The following is a 26,949-nucleotide window of genomic DNA, read 5'->3' on the forward strand; positions in this document are numbered from 1 at the left end:
TTTTAAATGGGCAATTGTCTATATTCTGGGTGTAGCAACAACATGGTAGCTCTTAGGTCTCATAATAAAGAAAACATCTGCAGTGAGGTCCAAGTCTTGGCTTTTCACTCCTGGTGGAGGAGTGAATGTAAATTTCTGTAGCATTCCTGTGAAGAACAAGAAAAGCTCCATCCTGGCCAGACTCTCCCCAGCACACACCCTGCGTCCTGTGTGTAAAAGAAGAATAAATGGTTATCAGGGTAAAGTTAGGATTAAAATGGACACTCTATTTTCATGCACTTCCCAGCCCATGCGTAATTAGTGCAGCATTTACTGTACATCTATTGCTGTTGTGTTTAGTCTCGGGCAGGAAGTTTCCTTCAAAGCATCAAGGAAGATGTGGACTATGTCAGACTGGCCCTTACTCGCTTTCACTTAAATAGTGTTTTTGCCTTCCTCTCGAGTACTGTATACTGACCACCACACAAAGCAATCGTAGATCTCACCCCTTCAACCAAATCTGAAGTGCAGGAACTGGAAACAAGCACCTTTGATCAGGCTCAGGTCGATTGCTTTAACCTCACTTTAAGGTCTGCTTGCTGGCACAAGGTATGAAGAGCACAGTGTGAAAATACAACAGTACAGGTGGGGGCAGAGGAAAGAGTGCAGGTCCAGCTTGTCTAAACGTCTAAAACACAGCAGAAGAAAGAAGACATCTAACTGTCGACTAAGGCCTCGTACACACGACCGAGTTTCTCTGCAAAAACCAGCAAGAAACTTGCTGGGTTTTTTTTTTTTGCCGAGGAAACCGGTCGTGTGTACATTTTTCGACGAGGAAACTGTCGAGGAACTCCTCGAGCCAAAAAGAGAGCATGTTCTCTTTTTCCTCGACGGGAATGGAGAAAATTGGCTCGCCGAGTTCCTCGACAGCCTAACAAGAAACCCGACGAGTAAAACGATGTGTTTCGCCCGTCAAGTTCCTCGGCCGTGTGTACGAGGCTTAACGCCTCGTACACACGACCAGTTTTCCCGTCTGGAAAACGGCCATGACAGCTTTTGGTTGGGAAAACTGGCCATGTGTATGCTCCATGGCAGTTTTACCGACAGGAACATGTTCTCTTTTTTCCTGCCGTGACTCCCGGCGGTCTTTTTCCCAGCAGTTTTCCTATGGGAAACATTGTGGTGGAGCATATACACGACCGGGTTTCCCGGCCAAAGCTTTCATGGCAATTTTCCTTCCAGGAAAACCGGCCGTGTGTAGGGGGAAAAAGCTGCCGAGCCGGTTCTCGACTTTCCCGGCAGTAAAAGGTCTGCCGGGAAACCCATACGCGTGTACGAAGGCATTACACTCAATGCGCAACTGCAGACAGAAAGTTTCACATAGGTAGTATAAAGTATATTACTTGCAAATAAGTTAGAGAAGTGCATCTATGCTGTTCTTTCTTTATTTACTGAGTGCAGTGAGCTGTTAGTGGGCTCTTATGCATCCCTTGTAATAAAACTTGTGTAGTCAGTCATTTATTTACTCACCTTTGGAGAAAGCAAAGAATTCATCTCTCTTTAGAAACTTCCCATTAGCATCAAGGAAATGATTGGGGTTAAATTCCCTAGGACTCTCCCATTTGGTTTCATCATATAGAATTGATGTAAAAAGAGGGACCACTGGGGTTCCCTGTTAAATAATAAGAGATAAGATCATTTTTCATTCCAATATCAGAAGCAACAGACATCCCTCTACTACCAATCACAATAATAAATACACTGTTCTCCTGCGGGACTCAAAGCATACTAATAACTACTAACAGATAACTACTAACTACTAATCATAACTACTAACAGATAACTACTAACTACTAATCATAACTACTAATATATATATGTGAGGAGCAGGAGGATTTGTCTTAGGGCCCTTTCACACGGGCGGATCAGTAATGATCCGCTCTTTGTGTCCGCAAAAGCTCAGCGGGGATCCTCCATAAAATCCCCGCTGAGCTGGCAGACCGTGTGTCCGTGTTCATCCGATCCGCTCAACAGACGGAAGAAAAAATTGGATTTTCTTCCGTCCGCAAATGCGGATCTTTGCGGAGGCGGACAATTACGGGTGTCAGCGATCACATAGGGACCAATGTATGTCCCGTTTTCATCCGCAACGGATGGATGAAAATGCGGACATACGGTCCATACGTGTGAAAGGCCCCTTAACGTCTTCTGCAGAGAAACATCACCTTCAAATGCTATATTAAACAGATACATTTTAGCCTGGATTTGAACACATTCAGGTACAATGTTCCATTAACCCAGTGTTTCTCAATTCCAGTCCTCAGGCCCCCCCAACAGGTCAGGTTTTCAGGATTTCCATTATTTTGCACAGGTGATTGGATCAGTTTCACTGCCTTAGTAATCACCACAGCCTTTTCATCTGAGGGAAATCCTGAAAACCTGACCTGTTGGGGGGGCCTGAGGACTGGAATTGAGAAACACTGCATTAACCAAACAGAGAGCTGAGCTTCATAGAGTGGGGAAAACATGATCAACTCACAGACTGGGTTCACACTATGTGGGTTTCCCCTCATCCAATTCCCACAGTAGGAGAGTGTGACCGGCTCTCTATGGAGCGTCTCCAGTGTGACTTGCATGGGGGGGGGGGGGGGCACCAATAGCTCCCACTGCACTCGGCTAAGTCTGTGAGAGATGGAGGGTAGAGAAGATCTGATGCAGACGTACACAGCATTGGAACAAGATTTGGCTCAAGTGAGTATTTAGAGGGGTCGGGGGGAGCTGCATTTTAAAGTTTTTTTTTAACTTAATGCAGAGAATGCATTATAGTGATTATAAAGTCTCAGTTTTTTTTACTATGTACTGTGGTGCCACAGCAACCTGTTTGTTTATTAAGTATAATTCCTTGATCCCCTCCTGTTTGGATCTGTAAGCACAGTCCTAGCTAGACCCTGCTTTTCACATTTACTCAATTTTAATTGATTGCAAAGGCAGTGCTTTGACTGAAAGTCATTGTTTTCCTAAACTTCAAATGACAGAAATGCATCTTTTATATTGCACTTTCTAAAGCAGAATTGCATTGGGTTCAACTTCTGTGTCCTTTTGAAGAGTGCCGCTGCCTGTGAATTCTGCCAAGTCAGAAAGTGGCCATGCTATCTACATTGACTGGGACTGAGGAGGTATGCATTTGCATATATTGGCATTTGAAAAACAACAGTAATGCCCTGTACACACGATCGGTTCATCCGATGAAAACGGTCTGATGGATTTTTTCATCAGATATCCGATGAAGCTGACTTTCATCAGTCTTGCCTACACACCATCAGTTAAAAAAAACGATCGTGTCAGAACGCGGTGATGTAAAACACAACAACGTGCTGAGAAAAATGAAGTTCGATGCTTCCGAACATGCGTTGACTTGATTCTGAGCATGCGTTGATTTTTAACCGATGGATTTCCCCACAGACGATCGTTTTTTTCTATCGTTTTTTTAACCATCAGATAATTTTAAAACAGGTTCTAAGTTTTTTGACCGATGGGAAAAAAACTGACGGGGCCCACACACGATCGGTTCGTCTGATGAAAACGATCCATCATACCGTTTATCAGACGAACCGATCATGTGTACCCGGCATAAGAGATTTCTAAAGGATTTTTTCACACTCCATTCCCTTGGTTGAGAAGTTTTCTCTTTGCCTCAGTGTGCATATGACCTTTTTCAAAATCTTGTGCTCCATTTTTGGGGGGGCGGCAAATAAACCACCCGCCACCCCCCTGTTTGGTCAGTCTGTCCGTCAGTCTATTTCCTGCTCCGTTCTGTGTCAGTCGAAACCCACCCCCCATCGCTTGGTCAATCTGCACCCCCTATGTCGCTCGCCCATCCGCCCACCAGCCCCCACTTACCCCATTAGGTCGCAGGCAGCTTCAGCGGCTTCCCCTTGCGTCTTCTCCTTGCGGCGGCTTCCCCCTGCATCTCCTCCTCAGTGGCTTCCCCCTGTGTCTCCTCCTTTTTGGTCAATACGGTCGCTACTCCGTTCTCGGACAAAACACATTGAAATCCATGTGTCCGGCGCCTTGCATGTAGATTAGGGGCTAGCCAAATGGATTAGGAGGTCGATGCACCTGCATCCCGGCTATTGCAATTCAGTCTACTAAGTGAAGGAATTTGATAGGAACCTCGCCTAGGTCTGGGAAAAATTAAAAATTACTGGGCCAGATTCACAGAAGAGATACGACGGCGTATCTCCTGATACGCCGTCGTATCTCTGAGAGTATCTATGCGGCTGATTCATAGAATCAGTTACGCATAGATAGCCCTAAGATCCGACAGGTGTAATTGACTTACACTGTCGGATCTTAGGATGCAATACTTCAGCCGCCGCTGGGTGGAGTTTGCGTCGTTTTCCAGCGTCGGGTATGCAAATGAGGTTTTACGGCGATCCACGAAGGTTTTCGCATCCGTTACGTCGTCGCTAGTCGTTTTTTCCCGTCGCAAAGTTAAGCCTGCTTTAACATGGCTTAACTTTAGACGAGCCATGTTAAAGTATGGCCGTTGTTCCCGGGTCGAATTTCAAATTTTTTTTTTTGCGTAAGACGTCCGGGAATACGAAAGTACGTTACGCACGTCGCCGTTCAAAAAAATGACGTCACTTCGCGCAAAGCACGGCGGGAATTTCAAAACGGAGCATGCGCAGTACGTCCGGCGCGGGAGCGCGCATAATTTAAATGGTACACGCCCATTTGCGCCGGACGCCTTTACGTTACACCCCCATAAGTTTACACGCAAGTGCTTGGTGAATCAGGCACTTGCGCTGAAAACTTGCGACTGTGGAACGTATAGACGATACATTACCCCGCCGCACTTATATGTGAATCTGGCCCACTATCTGTTGCCCTAAAAAAACAAACACATACTTACAGGCCCATAGTGTGCATGTTTTTCCTTCAAACTAGTCATCTCAGTTTTAACTTCTCTCACTCCCCCCATCTGGGATTTGGGAGTCAGCTGAATGATCAAGAAGAGAGCTGACTCCCAAATCAAAGATGGCTGCTAAAAAGCCATATGAGGGTCAGTGGACTGCCAATCAAAAAAAGTACTTCACCATGAAGAAATACCATCAAATATGTAACTGGGAGAGGGATGATTTGAATGATGCAAAGTCTTTGAATTAAGTTCTTACTCTCGGTATAGTGTAGCCTCTGAAGCTGATATCTGTGGGTGTGATGTGTGCTAGATATTGAATGATGTTACCAAGACGTTGAATTTCATGCACTACTGCCAGGCAGTAAGGCAACACCTTCTGGTCATCCCACCTCGGAGGACGCTCCAGCCCAATCACATCTTCAATCTCATCATGAACTTTTTCTTAAGAAAAAAAATATTGCGATTTTAGATACCTTTGAAAAGCTTTCATAATTTAAAGGATCTACTGTATATACTAATATATTCATTGTAATGCATACCAATATGTATTCCCTCACTGATCAAAAACTACTGCAGCTTGCTCTGCTGTATCTTAGGCCTCGTACACACGACCAAGTTTCTCGGAAAAAACCAGCAAGGAACTTGCTGGGATTTTTTTATTGCCGAGGAAACCGGTCGTGTGTACATTTTTCGACGAGGAAACTGTTGAGGATCCCGTCGAGCCAAAAAGAGAGCATGTCTTCTTTTTCCTCGACGGGAATGGAGAAACTTGCCTTGTCGAGATCCTCGACAGCCTAACAAGGAACCCGACGAGGAAAACTATGTGTTTCGCCCGTCGAGTTCCTCGGTCGTGTGTACGAGGCTTCAGACACATGTTGGCCAATTGAAAGCCTCCCTTGTTGGAATACTCATCTATACCTGGATCTAATCATTGGAGGTAATAGTTACCTCAATCATACATTTCACGTAAGAGATGAGTTTATATAATTAAATATAGTATGTGGCATCTATTCTCATTTGGTACCTGTATTTTATTGCATTTTGTACCAATAAAAGTTATACTTTTTTTAAAGAATATTACTCAGTGTTGCAAGTTACTGTATGAATGGCATCTTTAAAGTTTTAGAATGTTTTGGAATGTAATAATTCTATGTTTATTAGGCCTCGTACACACCACAGGACATGTCCGATGAAAACGGTCCGCGGACCGTTTTCATCGTACATGTCCGCTCGGAGATTTCGGTCTGATGGCTGTACACACCATCAAACCGAAATCCCCGCGGATAGAGAACTCGGTGACGTAGACGACACCGACGTTCTCTATCGCGCGAGTTAAATGCTTCCACGCATGCGTCTAATCAATTCGACGCATGCGCGGGATTTCGGTCCGCTGGTTAGACGTACTAACCAGCGGACATGTCCGACGGACAGCTCTCCAGCGGACAAGTTTCTTAGCATGCTAAGAAACTTTTGTCCTCTGGAAATCTGTCCGCTAGCCTGTACACATGATCGGATCTGTCCTCTGAAACTGGTCCGCGGACCAGTTTCAGCGGACATGTCCGGTCGTGTGTACGAGGCCTTAGGAATGTGGTGCCTAGGGTAACCAAACAATCCTAATAGGTTTTCTGTTGCTTTAGGTTAGGAATGTTTTTAATATTCTGATATTTGGAATGATTCAAATACAATTGTGTTGCTAGCTGTGATCATATGGTACAGACAGGGCCAATCACAGCCCATCTATACCATGTGATTAGCTTTGGCGAATCACAGCTAATCATAACAAAAGACACTGAATGAACCCACTTAAAAAAAATATAATTGTTTTCAAAATGTTCAGTCTTTTTTGGTTTATTTAGTAAAAAAAAAAAAAAACATTGGTGATTAACCTCCCTGGCGGTATGATTCTTTCAGAAAAAACATGCTGAAAGCGGTACCATTATTTGCAAGGAAATTTGGCGTTTTATATTGTAGGTCTGTCATTTTTAGAAATAACTCACTTAAATCTGACCAAACAAGCTTCTAATAGGCATCCTGGGTATGACATTTTTTTAAAAACAAAATTATAAATTATAATATAATAAATAATTATAAATAATTATAACAAATAATAATATAATTATAATAAAAATTATTCAATAATGTAATCAAATCAAAATCACTGAAATTTGCTCAGTTGCAGAATTGTTGCTGTCATTATTTTTTTGTTTTTATGACGAATTTCCCCACAAATCGCTATCGCACAATTCTGCAAGTGATTATAATTTATTATCGCTGTTTTTTAGCTGATCTAAAACTATTTTTGACATAAAGGGACACTTTTGGTTGCTATGGACAATCTACAGTTTGCAGGCAGAAAAAAACGTTTTTATTATATAAAATGACATGCATGACACAGGACAGACCACTAGGGACAAGGGGGGTGTGTTTTTTTTACATACAGTACTGTAATCTATAAGATTACAGTATACTGTATGTATAGTGTTTGTTTACTTTTTTGAATTTGGCGCCGTTCTCCGTCCCCGTGCGTCGTAACGTCGCAGGGAACGGAGATCGGCGTCACACGGAGGCACTGTGTGAATCGAGCGAGGTCCTGCTCGCTCACACAGCGCGGTGGCATCGCTGGATCCAGGGACAAGGTAAGTAAAACTCCCTGTACATCGAGCGAGGCGAGCCCGAGTCTGACTCGGGGTTACCGATCCTAGCCCAAAAATCTCACCCCGAGTCAGACTCGGGAACACCGCCCAGGAGGTTAAATACCACCAAAAGAAAGCTCTATTTGTGGGGGAAAAAATTATAAAAATTGCATGACCGCGTAATTGGCATTCAAAGTATGACAGCGCTGAAAGCTGAAAATTGGCCTGGGCAGGAAGGGGGTAAAAGTACCCAGTATTGAAATGGTTAATTAGTTTTTTTATTTAGGTTTGTATTCTTTGAGTCTGGCAGAGCCTGGTTAGCACTGAAATTGTGGTCAACTAAGAGTGTAGGTTTACTTATTAGGTTTCAACAATTAGGATTATTTTTTCATTATAAAACCAGAGGGGTTTTTATATGTAGCATGCTTATTACTTATTAGTGCAGGGGTGCCCAACCAGTGACCCGAAGGCCACATGTGGCCCGCAGAGCCCTCTGATGTGGCCCACGACCTTCTGCCCCAGGATGGCGGGTTGGCAAGCCCAGATTGCAGGTTGCTGCATATATATATGGGCATATCCTGTTCTGCAGTGGCTACTGGGCTGCTTTCAAACTGATCCGCAGGTGCACCTGCAGGGTTACTTGCACTGAGCCATAGACTTCTGTTATTACCTGCGTTTTGGGGGGCGCTTTCAGAAAGTGCACCACACCTGCAGGATATAATTGAATTCTATGGCAAAGTGCAGTTAACCCGCAGGAAAACTACAGGTGCACTGCGTCATGGTTAAACCCCAAACCATCAGTGTAAAAGTAGGCTTAAGACCCTTTCACATGATTGGTCGAACCCAATCGGACCCTTCATTCACCTCTATGGAACGGCAGATGTAAACTGACTTGTGTCCGTTTACACCCAACTACCTCCAATCCGATCTGCTAAAAAAACACAAGTGGATCCATCCCCTTCGATCTGATGGGTTCAGAGGGCCCATAGAGTATAGTGGGCTGTGTCTATGTCCACTCTACATATGCAAAGTGGACACGGACCTGTCATCCACCCACTCTGCTCATTGTGGCCCGCGACTCTTCACTGAGTTGCTTACGTGGCCCTCACTCTTCAAAAGGTTGGGCACTCCTGCTCTAGTGGATTGCCCCTTGACTCACCATGCTTACGTGCAGTTGTGGGCTTCTTCATCTCCTTTTCCCACAATTACATGGGTTCCCACAAGTCCCTGGACATGACCAGGGAATATGTTTTTCTGTTTCCCACCCTCTGCAGTGCAGAGAGACAAGGCCTAATGAAGCAGAGGTGGCTGGTTATATGATCTGCAGTCAGGTATACTGTCATCCACTGATAGTCCTGGACTGTAAACAGCTGGGCAGGAGCCCAAAGTATGCAAGACCTAGCCAAGTCACTGCAGACAGCATTGCTCCAATTGCTACCAGAATACTGCACTTTAAGTGGGTGGCCCTAAGTCTACAGCTGCCTCCCTGTGGTTACCAGCCCTGGGACTCCTTCAGCCACTTGCCTGTGGTGCCAGCCCAGGGATCCCTCCAGCTTTTCACCTGTGTACCCAGACTTTCCCTGGACTGTATTGCTTACTGAAATTTTGGTCGTTCTCTGGTATTTGTAGCTACAGAACCTTATAGAAACCTTGTTGTTTTGCCACTCAGTGTCATTATTGATTTTCAGAGACCTTGCGCTCATAAGCTCCTGTTTTGTGCTTGGTTTTACATTGTTCTGTACTGTATCCACATCTTTTGCCATTTAACTTTGTTTGCATTTATCCTACTCTGCACCTGTTTAGCAAAATTCAAGTTAAATCTTCCATCTGTCTGATCTTTCAGCTGATTCCTCTAATTGTTACTCCAATTGCTGTAGCTGGAATGGGCAAGTAGAGGCATAGTACATCAGCTAGTACAAAAAAATAGAAGCTTAGGGCTTGGATACTGTAAGTTTCTAAAAGAGAGACAAGGGGAGGGGCCGTGTGAACCAATAGGAGTTGAAGGGGGGTCATGAGTGTTTCCTAATGAAAATTAGACATGTGCACAGAAAAAAAAAATTTGTTCCGTTTCGTATCGTTCCGTAGGTTCGTTCCCGTTAGTTTTTCGTAAGACGCCCGTTTTCCTGTTCGTTCCCGTTCGTTTTTCGTACGACGCAATTTTTTTCGTATTCCGATCGTTTTTTATTTTGGTTACCGTTTTATTTTCGTACATGCGGGATGGTTCGTTATTATGTTTAATTCATGTTCGTTACTCATTTTGTACTTTCGTAAATATATCGCGGGATTCGCGGCACTTTCAACACGCGGCTCATCCATATTAACTATTGTTAAGCCCTCAGACTTTTTTAACAACAAACATAAAAACGATCGTTTTACCAAACGTTCATTCGTTTTTAAACTCCATCAGAAAACCATTTTTGGGTTCCAGGTTCAAAAGTCTGGCCAACTGATCTCCCTTCAGACGAAAATCCACAGAAAAGTTTATTTGGCTTTACTGTACTACTGTACTCAGCACAAAAGAGAAGCTGCTTCACTAACTAACTACACTCACTGCCCATTCAAAAAAACGAAAATTACATCTATAACAAAAGATTTGCATTCTGTATTTTGAAACCAATTTACGAACAGAAAAAAGGAATTCAGAATACAGAATACAAATCTTTTGTTATAGATGTCATATGAACATACAAACAGAAAAAGGATTCAAACAAAATACAGAATGAAAATCTTTTGTTAGATGTCATATGAACATACGACTGAAAATCAAAATACGAACAGAACAAGGATTCAAACAAAATACAGAATGCAAGTCTTTTGTTATAGATGTCATTTTCGTTCTTTTGCCGTTTTCGTTTTGTCGTATTTTCGTCGGATCGTTCGTTCGTATGTGCGGTTGTTCGTTATGCGGCTCATTCGTAATCCCGTCTTTTTCGTATTTTGGTGCTTTAATTTTTTCGTATGTACACATTATTCTGCGGGTACGAAAATGAACATTTTCGTACGAAAATAACATTCGTACGAACGGGAATGCACATATCTAATGAAAATAGAGATTTCTTTCTTGAGGCTGGGTTCACACTATACTACACAACTTTCATCCTACTTTGCGCTGTGACATCGTTCCTACATTGGTCCTACATTGGTCCTACATCCATCTGACTTTCATGAACAGGATACTACTTTGATCCGACTTTATGATAGTCTGACTTGTTCTTTGATCAATCAAAACAATCCCAGAGTTAGATAAATTCCTTTTACTGCTGCTGTAATCACATGTCGGATGTCAAAAGTCGGATGGTAAGGACAAGGCTCCTACTTTGATCCGACTTCAATGATATTCAATGGGCTGAAGTAGGATCAAAGTCGGACCAAAGTAGTACAGGGAGCATTTTCAAAGTTGGACCGACTTGTGTCGGACCAGTTAAGACAGCTCTCATAGGGAAACATTAAGTTTCACAAGTCATGCGACATGAGCTTCCAATGTCGGAGCGTTTGTCCGGCAAGTGTGAACCCAGCCTAAAGAACTCTATAAAATTATGCTTTTTAAATTAGTGTATTTTCAATTGATTCCCCCTAGTCCTGAGCAAAATACTCAGGAAATGGCACAGTCTATAATTTGGCATCGTTATTGTCCAATGGGCAGCTGGCTAAAATCCTTACTTTGTATATGAGGGTATTTCATCATGAGGAGGATGGCCCACTGTAATGTAGTGGAGGTTGTCTCTGTACCACCAAGCATGAGATCAAAAGTAGAGGCCAGCATGTTCTTCTCTGTAAAGATCTTTTCTTTGTCCTCCAACGTCTTTTCCTTTTGGGCAAATATTAACATCAATTAACATTTTTTGGTTAAAGAAGAATTCCAGGCATGGTATATTTTTACATAGTTACATTGGTCCAGCTTGGACTACTGTAGCTTGGTACATACCATACCGGGCCTATGCCCCTAGAAACTGGAAACCGCTGAAGCAAACACTGCTACTTCAGTGATCTCCACTTGTTTTTGGGTCCAGGGCTAAGCGGTCAACCTAATGCATTCTGAACACAGGATGTTGGCCACTCAGCATGGCACCATTCAGAGAATGCTTTGCACTTTGTGAATTAATTCAAAGCATTTTTTGCTTGGAAGAGGTGGAAAGATAGGGCAGTGACATCCCACTCACCATCTCTTCCAATCATAGAATGCTTTGCATTCGTTCCGAAAATTCTCAGAATGGCGTCTGTGCCAAGTGGCTGACCTCCTGTATTCACATTGCATCAGGCTGGCTGCTCAGCACAGGACCTGGAGAAAGTAGAGATCACTGAAATAGTAATATCTACATCAGTGATTTTCAGGTTCCAGGGGAATTGGCCAAGCTGGACCAATGTAACTATGTAAAAATATACTGTGCCTTGGTATTCAGTTATTTAGTTATATTGGCCCAGATTCAGATAGAATTGCCTATCTATCGGCGGGCGTAATGTATCGCAGATACGTTATGCCGCCGTAAATTAGGGCGCAAGTTCTGTATTCAGAAAGATCTTGCGCCCTAAGTTACGGCGGCGTAACGTATGTGGTCCGGCGTAAGCCTGCCTAATTCAAATGTGGATGATGTGGGCGTGTTTTTTTCAAATTTAGTGTGACCCCACGTTTTTTAAAGTTTTTTTTCCGAACAGCGCATGCGCCGTTCGTGAAAGAATCCCAGTGCGCATGCTCGAATTACGCCGCAAATCGTCAATGCTATAGACGTGAACGTAACTTACGTACAGCCCTATTCGCGAACGACTTACGCAAACGACGTAAAATTTTAAAAATTCGACGCGGGAACGATGTCCATACTTAACATTGGCTACGCCTCATAATAGCAGGGGTAACTTTACGCCGGAAAAAGCCTAACGTAAACGACGTAAAAAAAAGCGCCAGGCGGACGTACGTTTCTGAATCGGCGTATCTGCCTAATTTGCATATTCCCCGCGTAAATATACAGAAGAGCCACCTAGCGGCCAGCGTAAATATGCAGCCTAAGATACGACGGTGTAAGACACTTACGCCAGTCGGACCACGCAACTCAGAGTTACGACGGCGTATCCGGAGATACGCCGTCGTAACTCCGTTGTGAATCCGGGCCATAATGTTTATCCAGGCCTTTCCAAAAACAACCTACGGAGCTGTCCAGAACCACCTCTTGACGGAGTCTATTTCACATTTTAACAGCTCTTACTGTGAATAAGCCTTTCCTGTATTCCTCCAGATGTAGAGTGCCCCCTTGTCCTCTGGGATGACCTTAAAGTGAATGAAGACCTCTTTCACTATATGGACCCCTTATGTATTTATACATGTTAATCATATCCCCCCTTAATCTCCTCTTCTCAAGAGAGAATACATTGCAATGGAGATAGGGCTGTACACATGTCCTGGCTGCAATGCTTGGCTATGTGGCTGTGGTAATTTTAACTTGAGCTGCAGAGATGGACAGATGGCATCAGATTATTCTGTGAATCTCATTTTTTTGCACTTCTCCTGTTGCATCTTGATTATTATCCCACCAGTCATCCGGCCACCAATAGTTAGAAAGACACTCCGACAGGAGAAAGCAAAGTCCTGTCTTTTCCAAGATGGCTGCCTCCACCCAGAACAAGGCATAGTAATCTAAAATTGTGGAAAACCGCAGGGAGGCTACAGGCATTACTGGTGACAATACCTTTGTTTTGTTTTTTATACACTATTTCCACGGCTAAAATTCTCTTCAAAGGTATTAAAACCATTCTGTATCTGTAACGGATGATGCTTACCCTTTCTTGTTTCTGTAGGAATGCTTCACTGTAAGTCCTAAATGAATCTTCACATTTAGACTCTTGTGCTTGTTTAAAAAGCTCCAGCAATACTTCATTGAGCTCATCAATTCTCTTTAAAACACGGCCAGGAGTCTTCAAGAAGTGTTTTAGTATTGGGAACACATTGTAATACTGCAGATAAATGAATACAGCAGTTCATTTAAAAATGCACTTGGTAGTTGCAATGTTTTCATCAATTATATAAGTAAAACAGGTTTATGTTTATGATAGCATCTTTTAGATTAGCTCTCCTTCACAGCACAGTAGCACAGTCCCCCCTTTAGGCAGTCCCACTGTGTCCTCAGTTCCCCTTCACATCACAATGCCCCTTTACAGTGCAGGCCCATTTACATTAATGTAGCACAGACTGCAGTGTAGATGGGGGGATTCTGTGATGGCAAGGGGACTGCACCATATCTCCCCTGATTTCGAAAGAATGTGCCTGATTATGAGAAAGTCCCTCTGTCCCTCTTTCCTCCTTATTTGTCCCTCATTTTGGTCTGATCCATATAGTTGTATACAGGGCTGGACTGGGACAAAAATTTGGCCCTGGACTTCATCCAGACCGGCCCACTTTAATTCAATAAAATGCTGCCCCCACACCCCCAAAAAATCACGCCCACCAAAAGGCCCCTACATCCAGTATTGTTGAACATACTGTAGAGTCCAGTTTCTTTTTGGTTGTACTTAGGTAGTGTCTGTGAACTGGAGTAAGGCTTCCATCTGCATTTCCTTGTTGTTTTATCCAATTACCTTTTTCTTATTGCTTAACTGCTAGCTGTTTTAGCCAATAATCAGCAAAATGGTGTTTTGGATGCTGTACCATGAAACTGTCAACAAGGTCCAATATGTGGAAGGGGGAAAGAAAATGGGACTTTATATAAAGCATGCGGTTGCAAATAAGTAAACAAAGTAGTATTTATTGATTTGTATCCATAATGTATAATTGTAATAATGTATATCAAAATCCAAAACAGTTTTTACAGAGTATTATGGGGCCCCCGGGCAATAGGAGATCGTGGGGCCCCCAGGCAATAGATTATGGGGCCACACCGTATCGTATACACACACACACACACACACACAGTATACATACTCAGTATAGACACACAATATACACACACAATATACACACACACAGAATACACATACACACACACTAAAAGGGTACTGGAGAGGCGGGGTAGCTATAATCTTGTGATTTTTATAAAAACGCAGATTTTTACATACTGTCCCTGGTTTTACTGAGGCTGGCAACCCTGATGGGGCCCCCTAGTGGCATGGGGCCCTCGGGCAGTGCCCAAATGGTCAGTACGTCTATGTATGTGCTTGATTTTGACTGTATCTTAACCCAAAAATGTAATATATTGCAACTCACCATTCACATTTGGCAGCTGCATTGTTTTTCTTTTTTCCTGCCAGTAAAACACTTCCTGTCCTAGGCCGTTTCCTTTTGATGTGAACTACAGAACTTCCCCTCCCCTTCATCTGTATATTAAAGAACAAGGTGTTCTGTAGTTCATAACTTGAGCAGGGCTGATAAGTCTTCTTGGGATTTCAGTGCAGCACAGGCACAGTATAAAAAAGCTTACGAGCTCACTGAATCTCTGACTGGCTCAACAGGTATTGTTTGCAATTAATACGTTCTAAATAACGTTAACCACTTCAGCGCTGGAAGATTTGGCTGCTCAATGACCAGGCCATTTTTTGCGATACGGCGCTGCGTCGCTTTAACTGATAATTGCGTGCGACTCTGTACCCAAACAAAATTGACGTCCTTTTTCCCCCACAAATAGAGCTTTTCTTTTGGTGGTATTTGATCACCTCTGCAGTTTTAATTTTTTGCTCTATAAACAAAAAAATGCATTAACTTTGAAATAAACACAATATTTTGTACTTTTTTATATAGTAAATATCCCCATTTAAAAAAAAAAATTTCCTCAGTTTAGGCCAATATGTATTCTTCTACATATTTTTGGTAATTAGCATATATTGATTGGTTTGCGCAAAAGTTATAACATCTACAAAATAGGGATAGATTTATGGCATTTTTATTATAATTTTTTTTTTTACTAGTAATGGCGGTGATCAGCGATTTTTATCGGGACTGCGACATTATGACAGACAGATCGGACACTTTTGACATATTTTAGGAACCATTGACAATTATACAGCTATCAGTGTTATAAAAATGCACTGATTACTGTGTAAATGTCACTGGCAGAGAAGGGGATAACACTAGGGGGGCGATCAAGGGGTTAACTATGTTCCCTAGTGTGTGTTCTAACTGTAGGGGGGTGGGATTGACTAGAGGAAATGACAGATCGTTGTTCCTAGCTAGTAGGAACTCACAATCTTCCTCTTCTCTCCTCACAGAACATGGATTTGTGTGTTTACACACACACACACGTCCCTGTTCTGGCACTCGCGCATGGCCGGCAGTCAGCACGACCACGTGCATTGGCACTTCCGCAGTGCGTGCACTCCTGCGACGGCTCGCGGGATCGTGCCGACGTGACGCAGTATAATGACGGCGGTTGGTCAGCAATCGCTTAATAGGCAAATAAAATCGACATTGCCTGTGTTGTAAACTGGGAATTTAATATACAGTACTATACCTTGGCAGAAGGAGTTCCAGTGAGTTTAACAACATCATCCATTATAATGATCATTTTCTTAAAGGTTGGGTTGTCGTATTCAAAACGTCTCCCAAATAACATACCGAAGGTTATATTGGGGGGAGCATTATAAAACACCTGTTTCTCAAATGGTTTACCTAAAAAACAAAATAAGCAATGACTGTTAAAGAGCAATGTTTATACTAATTGTTCAGAAGTATACTTTACCGTTTATTCCTTGCATGTGTTCAGGGCTGTGCACCCGCACAGATGTCACAATGGGAGCAGCGGCTGTGTCCATGCAGGTGCTGTGTCCCAGTTGACATGAATTGAACTACCCAAATGGGGATGCATGGAGTACCTGTCTTTCCCTATACCTGTAAACACGGTCCTCACATAGGGTACGGATGTGTGAACTCCTTGTGTGAACGAGGCCCTACTGTTTGGTTTTACACTGTTTTCTACAACTGTCAAGTACAGTGGAACCTTGGTTTACGAGTAACGCGCTTAACGAGCATTTTGAAAGACGAGCGACTTTTTTTTTCAATTCTGACTCAGTTTGCAAAAGCAGTCTTGCAAAACAAGCAGAATTCAACCTAATGGGGTGTGCAGTACCGCATTTGGCCTGAGGTGCGGGAGCGCCGGAGCCGAGCAGAGGTGATCGGAGCCGTTCAGAAATACTCAGTTCCAGGGTGTTTCTGAGCCTTTCCAAGGGATTCCGAGGTCAGCCGAGCTGTCCCTGATCATTTCTGAGGCTCTCCAGCTCCCCTCCACCCCTGGTCACATATGGTATTGCATGCCATTGAAGTCAATGTGGAAAAACTCCTAATTTGCATACCCGACGCTGGTTTACGACGCAAACTCCCCCCAGCGGCGGCTGCGGTACTGCATCCTAAGATCCGACAGTGTAAAACAATTACACCTGTCGGATCTTATGGATATCTATGCGTAACTGATTCTATGAATCAGTCGCATAGATAGAAACAGAGATACGACGGCGTATCAGGAGAATCTGGCCCTGTCTCCCTTGCTAGCCCTGAACACTACCAAACCTTTTTCCCTAGTGAGCGCAGAGGGATAGGTAGCAAGGTAGCCTACATTTAGATTGGTGAGTTGAACATTTGATTTAACACTTTGGTTATGTTTGCTGTTTGTTTGGTATATTTTAGAGAATTTTTTTATTTATTTTTTATCTATATAAACACGTTTTACCTTTCTCTTGACACTTTCTTTTGAATTTTCTGACCTCCTTAGTTTCACTGTAGCCCTGCCTTTTGTGACATCTGTTATAGTGCCCCATGGATTTTCCCTCTGTGCACAGGTGGGTTGTTCTTTAATATATTTGTATACAGCTTCTACATTACTGTCATATACCGTTTTATTAAGCGTGATCCATATGTGCCTACTGTCCTTAAAGCGGAGGTTCACCCTAAAAACATGTATATACCATTCCATCCAGCATACTGCTGACATGTACAGTATGCTGTTTTTTTTTTCCGCTGTACATACCGCCATATAGCTATTTCCCCCCCCGGCTACCGGGTAGTGGATCACGCGGGAGTGGGCGTTCCTATTCAGAGACTGTGATTGACGTGATGACAAAAGCTTCCACCCGGCGCATAATGCGCGTCACCAGTTTCCGAAAGAAGCCGAACGTCGGTGCGCAGGCGTCGGAATAGCGCCGTATAGAGCCGACTCGCACTTCGGCTTCTTTCGGAAACTGGTGACGCGCATTATGCGCCGGGTGGAAGCTTTTGTCATCACGTCAATCACTTAGGCCCAGATTCTCATATAATTACATTGCTCCTGGGCAGCGTAACGTATGTGATTTACGTTACACCGCCGCAGGTTTACGGCGTTAGTGCCAGATTCTTAGAACACTTACCTGTAAACTTGCGGCGGTGTATTGTAAAAGCGCTTGGCGCAAGCCCGCCCAATTCAAATGAGGCGGGCACCATTTAAATTAGGCGCGTTCCCGCGCCGAGCGTACTGCGCATGCTCCGTCGGGTAAATTACCCGACGTGCATTGCGCTAAATGACGTCGCACCGACGTCATTTGCTTAGACGTTAACGTAAATGGCGTCCAGCGCCATTCACGGACGTCTTACGCAAACGACGTAGATTTTTTAAATTTCGACGCGGGAACGACGGCCATACTTAACATTGGCTGCGCCTCATAGACCCAGGGGCAACTTTACGCGTCGCAAAGGCTACGGAAACGTCGTAAATTCTCTGCGTCGAGCGCACGTACGTTCGGGAATCGACGTAATTTGCTAATTTACATAAGCGACGGGGAAAACGCCGTCGACGACACCTAGCTCTGGGAAAAAAAATTGCATTTAAGATCTGACAGCGTAAGAGCCTTACGCCTGTCAGATCTAATGGGTATCTATGCGTAACTGATTCTAAGAATCAGTCGCATAGATACCCGGGGCCAGATTAGGACTTACGACGGTGCAAATGGTGTTGCGCCATCGTAACGCCTTTGAGAATTTGGGCCTTAGTCTCTGAATAGGAACGCCCACTCCCGCGGGATCCACTACCTGGAAGCCAGGGGGGAAAATAGCTATACGGCGGTATGTACAGCGAAAAAAAAAAAAAAAAAACATACTGTACATGTCGGCAGTATGCTGGAAGGAATGGTATATTCATGTTTTTAGGGTGAACCTCCGCTTTAACTATATTTGATAGTTGCATATGGCTGTTCCCTTAGGAGCCCCCCTTTTGATGTGTGCTCCCATGCTCATCCGAGGATCTATAATGCTCTCCATGTTACCACATGCCCGGCTGGATGTTTTAGTGAGTCAGATAGTGCTACTACTTTAATAGTCTATTTTACTATATAGTTTGAATTTGTACTATTCAACTAATTATGTTTTTATATATTTGTTGAAATTCTTTTATTAATTTTTTATCCTCCTGAGTAAATGGTATTCCATGAAACATGTCGAGGAAGGTGACATTGGGACTCCCCTGACAAAGTACAGTGCCTTGAAAAGGTATGAAATTTTCCACATTTTGTCATGTTACAACCAAAAATGTAAATGTATTTTATTGGGATTTTATGTGACAGAACAACACAAAGTGATACATATTTATGAAGTGGAAAGAAAATGATAAATGGTTTTCAATTTTTTTTTTATAAATAAATATGTGAAAAGTGTGGTGTGCATTTGTATTCGACCCCATCCAAGTCTTGCCACAGATTCCCAATTAGATTTAGGTCTGGACTTTGATTGTGCCATTCTAACACATTAATATGCTTTGATCTAAACCATGCCATTGTAGCTCTGACTGTATGTTTAGGGTCATTGTCCTGCTGAACCTCTGCCCCAGTCTCTAGTCTTTTGCAGACTCTGAGGCCCCGTACACACGGCCGAGGAACTCGACGTGCCAAGCACGTCGAGTTCCTCGTCGCCTTCTCCCATAGAACAACGAGAAAATAGAGAACATGTTCTCTATTTTCTCGACGAGCTCCTCGGCGGCTCCATCGAGCCAAAAGTGTACAGACGACAGAGTTTCTCGGCAGAATCCGGGTTTTGACCGAGATTCTCGGTGAATTCTGCCGAGAAACTCTGTCGTGTGTACGGGGCCTAACAGATTTTCTTCTAAGATTGCCCTGTATTTGGCTCCGTCCATCTTCCCATCAACTGTGACCAGCTTCCCTGTCCCTGCTGAAGAAAAGCATCCCACAACACCATGCAGCCACCACCATGTTTCACGGTGGGGGTGGTGTGTTCAGGGTGATATGCGGTGTTAGTTTTCCGCCACACATAGCATTTTGCTTTTAGGCCAAACAGTAACATTTTGGTCTCATCTGACCAGAGCACCTTCTTCCACATGTTTGCTGTGTCCCCCACATGGCTTCTTGTAAACTGCAAACAGGGCTTCTTATGGTTTTCTTCCACCAATAACTTTCCTCTTGCCACTCTTCCATAAAAGCCAGATTTGTGGAGTGCACGACTCAGGCCCCGTACACACGACCGAGTTTCTCGGCAGAATTCAGCCAGAAACTCGATCGGAGCTGAATTCTGCCGAGAAACCCGGCGTGTGTACACTTTCGGCCGAGGAAGCCGACGAATTCCTCGTCGGGCCAAATAGAGAACATGTTCTCTATTTCCTCGTTGTTCAGTGAGGAAAGTTGGCTCGCCGAGATCCTCGGCGGCTTCACACAGAACTCGACGAGCAAAACGATGAGTTTTGCCCGTCGAGTTCCTCGGGCGTGTGTACGGGGCCTAATAGTTGTCCTGGGGACAGATTCTCCCACCGGAGCTGTTGATCTCTGCAGCTCCTCCAGAGTTATCATGGGCCTCTTGGCTGCTTCTCTGATTAATGCTCTCCTTGCCCAGACTGTCAGTTTAAGTGGACGGCCATGTCTTGGTAGGTTTACAGTTGTGCCATACTCTTTCCATTTTTCAGATGATGGATTGAACAGTGCTCTGTGAGATATTCAAAGCTTGGGATATTTTTTTATAAACTAACCCTGCTTTAAACTTCTCTACAACGTTATTCCTGACCTGTCCGGTGTGTTCTTTGGCCTTCATGATGCTGTTTGTTCACAAAGGGTTTCTAATAAACCTCTGAGGGCTTCATAGAACATCTATATTTATACTGAGATTAAATTGCACACAGGTGTACTCTATTTACTAAATAGGGGACTTCCGAAGGCTGTTGGTTCAATAGATTTTAGTTAGGGGTATCAGAGTAAAGGGGGCTGAATACAAATGCACGGCACACTTTTCACATATTTGATAACAATTTTGAAAGCCATTTATAATTTTCCTTCCACTTTATAAATATGTGCCACTTTGTGCTGGTCTATCACATAAAATCCCAATAAAATACATTTACGTTTTTTGTTGTAACATGACAAAATGTGGAGAATTTCAAGGGGTATGAATACCTTTTCAAGGCACTGTATGCAATCAATCCTTGGCCAATGGTGCTGGGTACATATACTATACTGTTCCACTATGTTCAGGAGAGTTGTCCTTAATGTACATTGTAAGCATAACAATTTTAACCTTTTTGATTTTTTTATGTTAATAATAAAAATATTTGGGTTTTTAATGTATTGTTATGTGAGTTCTTGGGGAACCAACAAAGTCCTTTAGTTCTAGTTTTGTTTTTGACTTGACTTACAGTAATCAAACGTAAATTGAAGACTATTTTTAGGTTCCAATTTAAACACCAATCTTTAAACTAGGATTTGTGAATTATGACTAAATTATGACTAGATTATAACATGACTCACCTTTATGAGACTCAATTAATTCATTTAAGAACTGCAGTTCGTCAATAATCCTGCCTTCGATTGGCCTTTTTCCCATTCCAAGATCTCGTAGAATGGACAAAGTGAATCTTCGAGTTTCTTTCCATCCTTCCCCATTTGAGAAAATTACTCCTAAAAGAAAATGAGAAAGTTATGATGTAGAATGCAGAAAATTGTCTGGTGCATATAAGTATGTGTGTGTGTGTGTGTGTAAATTAATATAATAAATGGAAAAATCAATAATATGTAGCGTTTTATATGACTCATTTACACTAGAGTTGTAGAAAGAGTGTAGAAAAAATCATACATATCATTCACGCTGGATGCACTTTTCTAATACACAATAAAGAGAAACTATCAGGACACTCATTTTGGCGTTAGCTCCCTTTGCTGACTTGTTTTTTTTGGCGTTAGCTCCCTTTTCTGACTTGTTTTTAAAGCTGGACTCCAGGGATATATAAAATATATGCAAGAAGTCCAAGAATGTCTCCTGTTAGTATGAGCCCAGTTGTGTTGCAATACTCATATGCTAACAGAACATTCTGACAAGATGAGAGAACAGGGACTAACTAAGCAGCCTGCTGGATCACTGTCCAGATAGAGATTGGGGGGAGGTTTATGACTTGTACGTGTTAACCACTTCAGCCCCGGAGGATTTGGCTGTCAAATGACCGGGCCACTTTTTGCGATTCGGCACTGCATCGCTTTAACTAACAATTGCGCGGTCGTGCGACGTGGCTCCCAAACAAAATTGACGTCCTTTTTTTCCAGCAAATAGAGCTTTCTTTTGGTGGTGTTTGATCACCTCTGCGGTTTTTATTTTTTGCGCAATAAGCAAAAATAGACCGACAATTTTGAAAAAAAAAGCAATATTTTTTACTTTTTGCTATAATAAATATCCCCAAAGAATATATTAGAAAAAATACAAATTCTCCTCAGTTTAAGCGAATATGTATTATTCTACATATTTTGGGTAAAAAATTCGCAACAAGCATATATTGATTGGTTTGCGCAAAAGTTATAGCGTTTACAAAATAGGGGGTAGTTCTTTGGCATTATTATTATTATATTTTTTTTACTAGTTATGGCGGCAATCTGTGATTTTTATCGTGACTGCGACATTATGGCGGACACATCGGACACTTTTGACACTATTTTGGGACCATTGTCATGTTTGGGATCAGTGCTTTAAAAATGTGCTTATTACTGTGTAAATGACACTGGCAGTTAAGGGGTTAACCAGTAAGGGGCGGGGAGGGGTTAAGTGTGTCCTAGGGAGTGTGGGGTCGGGGCTTACTGTGACACGACACTGATCACTGCTCCCGATGAGAGGGAGCAGTTGATCAGTGTCCTGTCACTATACAGAACAGGGAGATGCCTTGTTTACAAAGGCATCCCCCCGTCCTGCCGTTCCGGGACAACGGCAGTCCGCTGGGGCCCGCGGGCACTGTCATGGAGACTGTGGCGGCCGCACATGCGCCCCTTACGTGGCAGATTAAAAGCAACATATTTATACGTTTTTTTTCCCAAGACCGCCTCTTTAAGTAAATAGGGAGGCAAACATTAGAATGATGTGCCTGAGGCTTTTATCTTCAATATCAAGTTTGCCAAAGACACCAGGATGACAGGTCGATAGCCAGCACCTTTAAACAGTCAGCAATACCAGCTTTCGTATGCCTTCTTTTTTTTAACCTGCAAAATATATTTGTGATGCATTTGACAGATAGGAGTTCACGTATTCACTGTACCATGGTTACGTTGAAAGTCATCAAAAACAGCCATATCGCCACGACTTCCAAAGTCATAGTTTGCCTTCACCAAAGCCTCTTGATTGGCTTCATAACCGACCAAAACTACAGATTTTACTTTGCCAAAATGGAATGTGAAGAATGTGCCATACTTCTTCGCCAGCTGAAAAATAGGTTTAATACAGAATCCTTATTAGAGGAAAGATTGAAGTTCGAAACAAAGTGCTATGGAGACTTATGCCGCATACACACGATCGGTCAAACCGATGAGAACGATCTGATGGACCGTTTTCATCGGACCAAACCGATCGTGTGTGGGCCCCATCGGTTATTTATCCATAGGTTAAAAAAAAAGCCATTTTGTTTTAAATATAACCGATGGATACCTAACCTATATAACAAAACCGATCGTTAGTAGGCACGCCCATCGGTTAAAAATCCAGGCATGCTCAGAATCAAGTCGACGCATGCTTGGAAGCCTTGAACTTCGTTTTTTTTCAGCACGTCGTTGTGTTTTACGTCACCGCGTTCCGACACGATCTTTTTTTTAACCGATGGTGTGTAGGCACGACTGACCATCAGTCAGCTTCATCGGTTAACCGCTGAAAACGGTCCATCAGACCGTTCTCATCGGATGGACCGATCGTGTGTACGCGGCATAAATGTTAAAAAGAAAGCCAAGTAAAAAAAACATGGACAATGTAAATATGTAATTACTTAGGAGAACATATGACTGTATACTGCTTTGGATAGTGCAGGTAAACACACTTCATAAAAATAATAACAAATAAAACTTCCACTTTCATACACATAACAGTGCCAATGTACTGTATGCAAACAGCAGCACACAAATATCTGAAAACACAATAAATAAATTACAAAAACGTAAATAGGTGTGCTGTCCCATTATATCATACTTCACCAGTGATATTAGAATTCCAAAATATACATAATACTGCTAAAAGAATGAATAAAGTAAAATAAATCAATTGCTTAATAAAACAATACAAAAATCAAATGAATATAAAAATAATGAGAAAAGTCTGTGCTAGAAGAAGTCCATGCCACAAAATGAGTGATAATTAGGAAATATACTCCACTGGTGTGCTTATTCAAGTGTCCAACACCATTACTGAAGGTGCACTAGCCTCCTACTGGGAATGATGTTATAGAGGGTCCATAGCACATATGACAATATAAAGCACTGCTCTCCACTCCACGCTGGCTCAAATATTCCACAAATGAACCCCAATGCTTCACAATTCAGGCCCAGATTCACAAAGACTTACGACGGCGTATCTCCAGATACGCCGTCGTAAGTCCGAATGGCCGTCGTTGTATCTATGCGCCTGATTCATAGAATCAGTTACGCATAGATTTGGCCAAGATACGAGCGGCGTAAGTCTCCTACGCCGTCGTATCTTGGGTTGCAATAATTACGCTGGGCCCTAGGTGGCGCTTCATTGATTTCCGAGGGAGGTGTGGGATGGTGTGGGATGGTGAGAGAGAGGGGGGTGGATGAGAGGGGAGTGAGGGAGGGTGAGAAAGGGGGGTGGGTGAGGGGGGGTGAGGGAGAGTGAGAGAGAGGGGGTGGATGAGTGTGGGTGAGTGAGGGTGAGAGAGAGGAAGGTGGATGAGAGGGGGTGAGGGAGGGTGAGAGAGAGGGGGGTGGACGATGGGGGGGTGAGGGAGGGAGGGTGGATGAGAGGGGGGTGAGGGAGGGTGGATGAGAGGGGGGTGAGGGAGGGAGGGTGGATGAGAGGGGGGTGAGGGAGGGAGAGAGAGGGGGTGGCTGAGAGGGGGGTGAGGGAGGTTGAGAGAGAAGGGGATGGTTGAGAAGGGGGTGTATGAGAGGGGGTGGGTGAGGGAGGGTGAGAGAGAGGGGGTGGATGAGTGGGGGTGGCTGAGAGGTGGGTAAGGGAGGGTGAGAGAGAGGTGGTGGATTTGAGGGAGTGTGAGAGAGAGGGGGTGGATGAGAGGGGGTGAGGGAGGGCGATAGAGAGGGGGTGGATGAGAGGGGGTGAGGAAGGGTGATAGAGAGGGGGTGGATGAGAGGGGGTGAAAGAGAGAGGGGGTGGGAAAGAAAAACCACCTAGCTCTGCCTGCAATCCATACTGTCCCAGCCCCTGTCTGTGTGGGAAGGCATGTGTGATCCACCTATCTCCCGCCCATCCTCAGGTCAGCCTGGTCTCTTCCTGTTCTTGACATTCACAGCGAGCTGGTAGAGGAGGTTGGAGAAGGAGTGCAGGCTCTGGAAGGCGCCAGGATGCTGCTTATTGTGGCGGGGAGGCCTTGTCTTCTCTCTCTCACTCCCCCCTGGGCTCTTTCCGGCTGCCCAGGCTTTCCCCTCCCTGTTTGAAGATGCCGCTGCCCTGCACCCCAACACCACTGGACCAGCGGCTGAACAATCCAGTCCAGGATCCAGTTTAGAACCCTTTAGGCCCCATAAGCACTAACGAGGAGGAAGTGAAATCCTCCTCCGCTTTGAATGCTGGACAGGGAGTTGCGGCCATGAAGTCACTGGTTGCTAGATGCTAGGCGGCTCTAGCAACCAATGGCCAAGAGTAGAGTCAAGTGAGGGCAGATCGGGAGGCAGCGCTATCCAGGTTCAGTCCGCCCCTGTCCCATGCATTCTGGACCGGACATAACTGCTAATTGCGGGACTGCAGCCACCCAATAAGAGACTCTGGGCTATGGGCCCCAGACTCAGGGCTATTACCCCAATAACCACCCCCTAGCGACACCACTGGCGGCACAAAATATTTTCTTTTGGGGTCCCCCACTGGTGCGCTAGAGGCCACCTTTTCTGTATCTAGCACCAAAGCAAGCCACATGCTATGGGGGCAGATGTGCAAGCTTACTCCTGAGCCAGGCTGTGTGCATTCATAGACACAAACACGCAGCTCCATCCCGCCCCCATTCTCTGTTCACACTATTTGATTGACAGTAGCAGGAGCCAATGGCAAAGGAGATGCTGCTGCAGACAGGCACAGCACTGGATTGAGATAGGACTCAGGTAAGTATATAGGAGGGTAAGGGGACGATACTACTACTGAGACATTTTTTACCTTAATGCAGGGAATGCATTAAGGTAAAAAATTGTCTTTCTTTATAACCACTCCCGCATCTGCCAAAACTTTAGATAGACCCTTTAAATGTTTTTTTTTTTAAAGACTCACCTCCATGAAAGTGTAATCCTGCCTGACGATATCCAAAATGTGCATGTTCCCAATTAGGGGGAGAGGTCTGGGTCCTGGGGGGAATTTGTAATTTTTCTTTTTAGCCTGATCCATTAGGATTTTCACACACATCATAACCAGGATGCCTATTAGAAAAAGCGTCACTGACTCTGGTAGAATTGCCATGGCTGGTGTCTTCAACTGCGGTCTGTTCAAACTGGAACTTCAGGGGTGTATTACTCTTGTATATATACTCTAAGTCTATCCCATTTCTATGACCCAACTCCACCCAATCCAAAGAACTTTTCTTCACTGTTGAATGTTTTTTTGATGTGTTGACCAATTTTTTTTTATGCTGACTAAACAAAAGTGAAGAAATAATGAGCCTTGAAAAATTGGCAAACATAAAAGCAACAGTTACAGAAACAACATTTAACTTGGTTTAACGTACTCCAAGAATTGAATATTGCAATTAATAAATGCTTACCAGGGTAATGATTTGTAAGCTCGAGTCCTACCTTTTACAGGTCTGTTCCTGGAAAAGGTTTTAGATCTGACACTGATGATCTGTTCCATAAAATTATTTTTTATTCTGCATGGTGCGTTAAATTTTTACTGGCTTTACCTTTTAAAATCATACATAATCTCGAATTTAATAAACTGGTTATAGGTGGGTGTTTATTGTTCCAAGACCAAACTTTCTCTTTGCATGTTTTTTTGCTCTTTTATTGCCTTTTGCAATAATAGTAATGTATCTATTTTGCACCAATGCATTTAAGTCTCTTTAT

General features: G+C 43.5%; 1 protein-coding gene across 1 annotated transcript; it reads right to left on the reverse strand.

The window, feature by feature from the left end:
- LOC120943447 (cytochrome P450 2W1-like) lies at positions 1-26,397 on the reverse strand. The gene is made up of 9 exons (XM_040356752.1): positions 26,162-26,397; positions 22,983-23,145; positions 21,217-21,366; positions 15,963-16,120; positions 13,303-13,476; positions 11,194-11,341; positions 5,157-5,341; positions 1,510-1,651; positions 1-206 (listed from the first exon to the last, which is right to left on the reverse strand). The coding sequence occupies exons 1-9, from the start codon at positions 26,345-26,347 to the stop codon at positions 19-21; spliced, it is 1,494 nt and encodes a 497-aa protein (XP_040212686.1). The 5' UTR covers positions 26,348-26,397; the 3' UTR covers positions 1-18.
- Between the last annotated feature and the right edge of the window lie 552 nt (positions 26,398-26,949).

This window comes from Rana temporaria, chromosome 6, assembly GCF_905171775.1.
Source record: "Rana temporaria chromosome 6, aRanTem1.1, whole genome shotgun sequence".
NCBI classification, from domain to species: Eukaryota; Metazoa; Chordata; class Amphibia; order Anura; family Ranidae; genus Rana; species Rana temporaria.

Coding starts and splice junctions, on each gene's coding strand:
- LOC120943447 (XM_040356752.1), bottom strand. CDS start 26,347: ATGGCAATTCTACCAGAGTCAGTGACGCTTTTTCTAATAGGCATCCTG. Junction 21,367..22,982: donor TGACTTTCAACGTAACCATG/GTACAGTGAATA, acceptor ATTTTCTTTTAG/GAGTAATTTTCTCAAATGGG. Junction 1,652..5,156: donor GAGGCTACACTATACCGAGA/GTAAGAACTTAA, acceptor ATTATTTAACAG/GGAACCCCAGTGGTCCCTCT.